The 9841-nt window shown below is 38.2% G+C and overlaps 1 protein-coding gene across 2 annotated transcripts in view; it reads right to left on the bottom strand.

Annotated features, from left to right (window-relative positions):
- Window positions 1-6291: 6291 nt before the first annotated feature.
- Window positions 6292-9841, bottom strand: part of LOC101850948 (sodium-dependent proline transporter) — a 51059-nt gene continuing 47509 nt past the window's right edge. For both annotated transcript variants that reach the window (XM_005095839.3, XM_005095838.3), the window contains exon 15: window positions 6292-9515. In XM_005095839.3, coding sequence (XP_005095896.1) covers window positions 9285-9515 — 231 coding nt within the window. In that variant the 3' untranslated portion in view covers window positions 6292-9284. The remainder of the gene's footprint in view (window positions 9516-9841) is intronic.

Here is a 9841-nt window from a genome sequence, read left to right as displayed (position 1 = left end):
CTTTGTAGACCTCCAACAGGCGTACGATAGAGTGTGGAGAAAAGGTCGGTCTGCTCGTGCAATGATGGAACTTGGGAAACCGGCAAACTTTTAAATGGATCGAAACATCGAAACTTGGAAAGTAAGGTGAACAATGCCCACACGTCACGAGAAGTAATTGAGAAAGGCCTGCCTGAGTTGAACTTTACTACTGTTTTTCTTCAACGGTGTAACGAACGTGCTGAAATCCGAAAAGACTTCCCACACTGATGATTTCGCTCTTTGGTAGACACACCACAGCATGGTAGTAGGGGCAGAGAGATAAGATGAAGACCTCAAGAAGCTCCACAAGTACTGTCAGAAAAGGAGGCTTAAAATAGATTGCACCAAAACAGTACACATCATTTTTTTAAAGAGCAATAAAACAGCCAAAGAAAAACTTCAACTGAAGATAAATAATGAATACCCAAACCTCTCAGAGAAGGACAACTAATATACTTAGGAGTAAAACTTGACCAAAGTCTGACCATTAAAAGCCATGTGGAGAGGAAAAGGAACAAGGTGAAGAATCCAACTTTTGAACAAACTTACAAGCAGATAATAGGAAGCAGACAAACAAGCTATGAGAATCACATACATTGGTTATGTCCGATCGTTCCTAAAATACAGCAATAGCCTACTCCCTGTGTTAGGCTCAACGACTTGAAACAGCCTTGACAAAGCCCTAAATAAAGTACTTTGTTTCATAAACGGTGGCACGAGATCCACGCCTACTGTTGCACGTGAAATCCTTTAAAATGTAAAACCTTTGGTAAGTCGCAGAGATAAAGCAGGTTTTTGGGCTCCATGATAGAACCTAAAGAATGTGCTTCAGCTACCCAAACAGGGAGTTTGTGAAAGAAGATCTAATAATGGATCACATCACAGAACTATTGGATATTCAATATCTGCCGCATAGCTGAAAAGAAACAAAAAGAGTGAACCAAACTATTCCTCCTCTCTTTTTTTAAATAACCATTACAACATCTCTTAATAAAGACAAAGAGCAAAATCTTCAGACCCAATAGTGTTGACGCTTGCTTTACATCAAACAATCGACGGCTATTCAGAACACGTCGATACAAACAGCTCACCGAACAAAAGGCACAACCAATGCAGGGATGTGGAATACTCATACAAAACCTACCTTGAAGTTCCAATAATCTCTGCAGCCTTTGGGGGAGAAATGCAGCAACTATAATGCAGAAAAAACGAGGGCAACTGAAACAGAGCTGTACCATCTCTGAACAGTTTGTTTTTTTTAAAACTGTGTCACAATTTGCTCAATATCAGATATTATCTTATTTCGAGCACCACTTGCGAGAGCTGTAAACTCTTGACCTCGGTGTGTCCAATAACAGGGGGGAAACTGCAGGAACTCACGGCGTTAGAACTGGGCCTGACCACCCGGTCGTGGATCAGGATCAAAGCGAAGAGATCATTACAGAGCAGACACACTTGCCAAAGGGGAATCTAGACAGAAACGTCCCAACTTTCAAAATTCCTACAACACTGCAAACAATTCTTTAAAACAACCACAAATAAGATTGCATGAAGATATTGGCCTTGGGAAAAACAGGCAGAGCAGATATCAAACAAAACGAATGGCAATCTCAACCACCAACAGAGAAAGGAACAAACCACGATCTCCCGCTTGCGAACAGAACATAATATACAACTCTACTTCCTCTTAAACAGAATGAAACCAAAGCTGTCCCTTGCATGCCCTTAGTGTAACTAGGCATATTATGAGACTATGTGTCATCACCTGTTCTAATGCACAGCCCTAAATGACATCAGAACTACATTCCTCCCTCCGAAGACTAATAGTTACAACGCACCCAGTGGAGCATCACAACAACAGTTCTGCAGCAAACCTATACTTATTACTACATGTCAGCTGTTTGCTGGAGTTACAACAACAACAGCAGCAACAACATCATCAACAACAACAACAACAATAGCAACAAAAACAACAACAGCAACAACAACAACAAAAACATTACACAAGCTGCCCGCGTGCCTTTAGCATGACAATCAAGAGCTTACAGCTTATACCATCATCTACCTGTACTTGACGCCGTTACAGTTGCGACAACAATGAATATCAATTCCGTAAATGCATGAATAAGTCACATCATCACAAACATAGACAAGCTATACACCACTGCTGAACGTCATTGTTTTTTAACTTGGGTCATCATCGTCATCATCATCATCATAAGTGACTTATGTTAGAAAATAAATAGTATACTTACAGTTCACCTGAACTGGAACACGACAGGCAGTAAAGAAATGCACTGCAGATAAAGAGTTGTCTTGGCTCTTAAACATGCATCTCTGAACACTCTACGTCTTTTAGTTTGCTTACAGATATAACAGAATCGGTAGACAAATATTATTTCGCATTTGCAAGTCTTTTCCCGCGTGATAAAGTGTCGCTTTTAGTGACAACTCAATTACCTAGTTGTCGACTAAATGTCTAATTTCTTAAAACTGAGTCAAAGCAGGAGAAGTTTCAATATTCCTAGATCTATTAATTGCTTTTAATTTATTTAAAGGGCAACGTGTTGCAGTTAGAGCGATTTTTTTTCTAGAAAGATAATCGTAGTCTCGGACGTAAGTGCAGAAGTATGGTTAAATGTTAAATTAAAGTGTTATTAAAGTGTTCAGGGAACAATTTTATTGTCATCAGTTTCTAAGAACGCACTTGATAAAATGTTGAGAAAAGGAAAAACGTATTTGGTTACAGAAACAAAGCTAAATAGAGCTCCAATTTCATCTGTTTATACTGACAAGGAATTGAAAGAATTCACAGCGGGAGGTACAATAAAAGTCGAAGTGACTGCTTTGTTCAATACCCGGATTATCAGTTTCCGTAATTGCATAGCATGACGAGAAAATGGCAAAATTGGAGCGAAGAGGAGAAATCTGTCATTTTAAAGTCAAGGAGATTGATGTGAAAGTAGAAACCTTTCATTTCCCCTTGTTTTATACCATTATGAGCTATAACTGTGGAATATACTTATTATCTATTCTAATGATACCTTGTCCAATTCCTACTTTCCATTTCGAGATCAAGGCAAATAGTTTTGCCTTGGGTCTTATAAGGACTAACAGCTATCCAATAAATTATTGCTTACGTCAAAAGGAGCGTCTTTAAAGGATCATGGCGTCTTCGCGAAGAAGTTGTGTGAATGAGAATGTAAGAAGCCTAGCATTACTTTTCCGGGTAGGGGTTAAGAATAAAGAATTACAGGGAAGGACGATGGTGCATTTGTTTTCCTTTTTTTAAAACGTCTCGACTTGGTTGCTATCTTGTACTAACTCCAACTTCCGACCTCTGGAGTTGTTTTTTGGGGGGTTTTTTTTGCCGTAGCTGCCAATGCTGGTAAACAATCTTTTCTTAAAGCGCAGAATTATTATGGTTAACGCTTGTATTCTTAAGAATTTCTGTTTCATTTTGTAATTGCACCTATTTTCGCGACTGAAAGTAAGTCGGTGCTTCAAAGTGATTTACATCGAAATCTAAAAAAAAAAATAGGAGTTAGTACCCAGCATGTGATTACTGGTCGTGCTCTTCGTCTCGTTCACAGGTTATATTTGTGTCACGATGCGGTGGAATCAGGCGCTCGTCAATTTTTGGCATATTATGAAGTTATTGGTATTACTTTACAGAATTTTCATTTACCATGCCTTAGATGAAAACAAAACGCATCGATCTTGAGTAAAAGTTGAGATATCTGCAAATAAAGACATAAGGGGTCGCTTGGTGTCACAGGTAAACATTAGCGAGAAAATGACCTCCAAAGTTTGATTACTTCCATAGCTTCAGAGTCCTCGGAAACTGAAAATTTACTCTTTGTGCCTTTCATAAAGGTTTTCCATTAAAGTTTACACTGAAATTTGCTTTTAAATTGATGTGAAAGATGTTAGGTAAAAAAAAAAAATATTCGCTAGAAATGTTATTTACAAACTGCAAAAAAAACCGTCATGATGTCTCATGAATTAATAAAATCGCTTCCTAACGCAGAAAAAACAGTACAGAAAGGATCGAGGACTAAGCTTGATAGGTGTTTGAAATGAAAGAAGGAGCACCCGCTAACTGTTTAGCTTGTATCATTCTTAATTATGACATTGTAGAAAACAAAAGAGTAAGCGGAGGAAGAAGACAAAGACAACACATCATTGACAAAATGGGGCAGTGTGTCACTGTGATTTGAGGCATACAACAATTACTTTTAGAGGCGTTGTCAGGAAGGATACACTCTGAAAGGACATTGGCATGCTTTATATGCAAGAGTATCCACCAGACGCTATCTGAGAATTACAAAGTTCTTCCCGACATGTTGCGCCCTTTTGAGTTACTAAGACCAAGAGATTATAATTTAAATACTCTCTCTCTGCTTAATCAAATTCGTACGATTTTTCTGAGTCATTATCCAGATATTCACTGAATTTCATTCGAAAAAAACTTGACACATTATTGTAAAACTCGAACTCTTTTATGTCAAATTTCTCAAAACTAGCTACTGAGCAGAGAAAATTGTGTAATTCTGAGAGTCTGCTTGAGTGCGTCCCTTCTACCACTCAGCCCAGGTTGTTCCTTACTGACTAGCAGAGTCGCAGCTCCCAGCCTCTTACATTTTTAGATTTTGAAGACGAAGGTGCTGAATTTTGGGATGAGGAAGGACCGGCGTTTTCGGTGTCACGATTAAATTATACGCTTCTCTGTGTAACACAGGAGATCCGTGTTTGTTTGATTTCCGAGAGTGTGGTAAGAGTTTTTATCGAGTGCCCCGGTCTTTTTGCTGGGATGTTATACCCCTCTTAGCCCGGGCTGGCCTTTAAAGACAGAGTTGAAAGCCTACTCCTAAATGAACTTCTACATAATCTCTATGAGGACGTAGAAACACCACATTCAACAAAAAGGCCGCCCAGCATATCAGTCTTTGGATCAAAGACGCCGATCAAATGGCCTTTGGCAAGACGAAAGCAAACTATGCTTTTTTGGTTAGCGTTCTGTCATTTGTAACGTTGCGTCAACGTTACTTGGGATGGAAGAGACCTCGCTTCCTTTGGACATGTAGTACAAAGGACATTTCACAGCTTTGGTTGTCTAGGTACCTGTACATTTGGCTAAAATTTTGATGAGTTTTCAAGGCTTCCTGACTGCGTGGCTCCTATTAGAAATATACCTTACATTCTCTGGCCTCTCTTCTTGAATAACCCTCTTTGTGTTGAAAGACGCTTTAAAACCACACTGTTCTAGCATACAAATAGTAACTGAAAGTTACAAGCGAATCTTTTTAAAATTAAAATAAAACATACATTGTCTGGGGACCGGACGTTTGATTCAGCGAACCTCTGTTTTGGGGTCAGAAGTTTATCAGTTGATGGCCGCGTTTGGCACCAGCGGTTCTCTCGTGATAAACTTCTGATCACGGGGCTCAGTCGACAGATCAGCACACCAGATGTGTTATAACAGATTTCCGTAGGTCAAATAACCCGATCGAGTCAAAAGAAGCAAATCGACACAACAATTGTCATTTAACGCCCGGGAAAAAGTAAGACAGACAGACAGACAGAAACAACTGAGGGAAGTAAAGAATAGGGCCTACCAGTGGCGCCCTCCAACCACCCACGACCCAATCTGCAATGATCAGATCCGATCTTATCAGTTTGACTTAAAGATGCTGGCCAGCGCCAATAGATTGATTTAAAGCTGAAAGGATATTTTCCATGTTATTGTTTTGAGACGTATTCCACAGACGCCCGAAAGTCTTATAGGGCCTGCCCAAAAGAATATGACACCTATGGGTGTGTATTAACATTCAAATACAAAAGTACTAATGCAAACGTGTGCACACACACACACACACACACACACACACACACACACACACACACACATAAACAAACAATATCAAACACACACAAACACACAAAAGAGAGGAAAAGAGAGGGAGAGAGGGTAAGAAAGAGAGGGAGAGACGGTAAGAAAGAGAGAGAGGGGGGAGAGAAAGGGAGAAAGAGGGACAGAGGGGGAGGGAGGAGAGAGAGAAAGAGAGAGAGAGAGAGAGAGAGAGAGAGAGAGAGAGAGAGAGAGAGAGAGAGAGAGAGAGAGAGGGGGGAAGGGGGTGGGGGAGTGGGATGTAAACGCAAAGTACAGCAAAAATGAAAGGAACAATGTCTGAACAGTCAAATTGATCAAGAAATATCAGAGCAACAGTTTCTGAATCTCAACTTATGTTCATCTTAAGACCAAACAGATTTTTTAAAGAAACTTTAATCATACGAATACTGAAACTTGGACACAGAAAACATTGTTTTATAAGCGATATGGTTTATTATAACAGAACTTTAAAAAAGTGATATACATAGTTTTATTAATATCAACACCATTACAACAAATGAAACCATTCACTCTCACATTTAGATAAGTATATAATTAAAGGAATAGTATGCTAATAGTATTATATTTCTGTAAAATTGCATCTCGTAATACGGATCTTGTTGACTTTATTGGGGGTTCTTTTTCACTTAAAAATGATTTTAAGAATTTGTGTTGACCTTTTATTGAAATTCAGGCAGTTTATTTCCCTTGTAGATATAATCCTTTCATCATTAATGGGTTCCTTATAACAAAAAGATTGTTTTTATAAAGCAGTCCATCAAAGTTGTTTTTCTCTGATTATGATATGTAGTTCTCGTGCAATAGGTTCGCCACTTTTGACACAATGTTATATACACTCTGTAAAAAAAAGCCCGACTAAGAATGAATCAAGTTTTTAAAATGTATCAATATTATTTTATAGGTTTACAGGTCCTTCGAACCCTGCAAGTTTTGGGGGGGTTTTAAGAGTCGGGACTGTCGAAATTAATGCTCATGTCCAATGGGACCGAGCCCAAATGAGTGGAGAGCCTTTAAAATTCCTTAAAAGAATCCAGACAGTTCAGAACATACGCAGTTTAGTCATTCTTTATTATAGTGTCGTGGTTTTATGGACACCCTATACAAGTACTCAAACGTATGAGAAGAGCAGTGTATCATAAATGTATAATGGTAAATCAAGAGTTCATACACACCATCTATTCCAAACTTGAGCTCTCTCAGACACAACAAAAAAGTCTATTATGGTATATAAACACAGTGGTATATTCAGTAGCGCAAAGCTGTGAATTATTTACAAGAGTTGTAGTAAAAAGAAAACTGCCAAAAGATAAGGCACCAACATCCAATACAGCCTACGAGTTTTAATTAGAGCAGAATGAGATATTTGAATTATGAGTTCTGTTATTGTATGAAAGCAAAAGCGGATCTAGTGAGGACATAATGAGAATTCAACTTTAATGTGTTGTCTCTAAAAGACGTGTAGAAAAGCACACTATTATATAACTTTGGGTTTTTTTAAACAATAAAAACTCATTTCACTAGAGCCTTTCTTTAACATTTCTGTTAATAAAAGATGGAGGACTTTCTTCCCCAATCAGGCTATCTTAGGGGCTGGAACTACTCCCAGGTGGTCATGAAAAAAATTATTCTTGTTCAGGCCTCCCTTTCCAAAACGTGTACAATCAGATGAGGCTCGTAACCTACAATAACAAAAGCCAATGGGCATCTACACCTAAACCCGCTTAAAACAACAATGATATTTCAATGATGAGCATCTGGTTAGTATCACATTCAAACAGGCACCACGGCTAGTTTGTACATTTTGTACACTGGCATCACAAACAAGGTGAGGATTAAAAATTATTTTAAATAACAAGCCATTTTGAGAGCACTGTGAGAGACAAATTTGTTATTTTCAACATAACGACAACTGGGGATGTTTGTATCCCTTTCTAATGAGGGAAGGTATTTCTGTTATTAGTGCTTGGATTTAAATGAAGAAAGGACATCATATGACAGGGGTGTATGTGTTGCGTCACGTGACTGTTAAAAGGACCATTTTAGAATTTGAATGAAACAAAATGAGAAATGCTGGTGTCTAGAACTGAACCCCCGTTAAAATGTTTAGCTAGTGAAGAGGGGGACACCTTTAGAAGACCCAACTTTTGCTTCATAAATATTATAGAAATAAAATGTTAAATTATAACATTTAAAATGAGGTAAGCCTACTTCAGGTCAGTAGTTGTTATTGTTGTTGTTTTTTTTTGGGGGGGGGGGGTTGTACACATACAAACCTAACAAAAAAAACCCACCCTTTATCAAACACTGAATGTGATCAAATTAACCCGCACCAGTACATCTAATACTACAGAGAACGGTGAGTGGCCTTCTCTTACAACATCTATTCTCTGAGCCTAATAACTATATAAACATCTTAAAGATAAAACTTAACTTCACACTTTGTTAAAAACATATTTATCGAATAATGATTTTTAAAAAGTAACGTTAAAAGCGATTTGTTAGTTGTTTTCTCCTCTTAAAAGATATAATAAGATGCGCAATTGGATGTTTAAACTTTCACTGATTTTTCTTTTGCAAATGAATAAATAGATTCTCCCTGTTTAAGGACAATTTGTGTATAATTAGGAATTCACACTGCGCGAGTACCCTTTTGCCTATGCCGATCTATAGTTATATTCAAACATTCTTTTTCGTCCTTTCTGAGCGACTGATACCATACTTCTGAACAGTAGTTATAATAACATCTACATTTTCTGAGACAACGAATGCTCTTTTTCACTGAAAGTAACGGTTGCTTCTTATTCTTATTCTGTGTGTTTCAATTTTTTAAAAAGGTCCCATATTATGATATAATGTAATTTTCTTTCACAATGTGTATTATTCCTGAGGAGGTAGTTTCCGCTTGTTATGTCAAAAACATTTTTACACAATAGTTTCGGTTGTAGACATGCTTTTTAACACAATAGTAAACAAAGCATAAAAATAAGTATTCTTTTAAAATGATATAATATTTTCATGTTTTTGAGCACGCAAGTTTTCCGTTGTATTCAATTCCTGCATCACGTCACTCTAATAAAATTATTTTATACATAATCAAGATATTAGAGATTTTGAAAACACATAATATTCCCAAACACTGTCGAAGCACGCATATAGCATTATAGAAAGTTACTTGTTGAATGTTATTATTTTTTGTTTCATAGATAAAAACTATGTTTCAGTTATTCTATTCATTCTTACAGTATATTCCAAAACAAAAAAAAACAAGAAAACGGATTTCGATTCTCACACTTACAGAGTTCCCTCAAGATGTGACAACTTCGTCACTGCCGAGAAAACAGTCTAGCAACTACAGCCGTTCATCAACCATGGCAGGATTGTCGAACCCGCCCTCTTTCTTCTCGGGGTAGTGGCCGTTGTAGGTTGGGGGATTGGACTTCTCGTTGTCCGCGACCACGTTGTCCAGGGAGTCCAGGGCGTAGTTGTTGTAGGCGCCCTGCGTAGCCAGGTGGGCGTAACGACCGACCTGGTTCTCGGGCATGGCAGGTCCCCAGTTCGCTGTGGGTTTCATGGATTTTTTCTGGCGACATAAGATCAGATTTAAATAAGAAGATTGGTAGGTAGGTTGGTTGGAATGTTTGAGAAATTGTTAAGGGACATTCGTACGTATGGATGCATAATATGCACATGCTCACGAACACACTCACACACACACACACACACACACACACACACACACATACACACACACACACACATACACACACACACACACAAACACGAACCATACAACACTCTCTCACACACACACACACACACACAAACACACACACACACACACAAACACACACAGACACACTCACACACAAACACACACATACACACACACACCCATACACACACACA

This window comes from Aplysia californica, unplaced genomic scaffold, assembly GCF_000002075.1.
Source record: "Aplysia californica isolate F4 #8 unplaced genomic scaffold, AplCal3.0 scaffold00115, whole genome shotgun sequence".
In the NCBI taxonomy this organism is placed as follows: domain Eukaryota; kingdom Metazoa; phylum Mollusca; class Gastropoda; order Aplysiida; family Aplysiidae; genus Aplysia; species Aplysia californica.
Note: the sequence above shows the minus strand (reverse complement) of the source record. Positions and strands in the feature narration are given on the sequence as shown.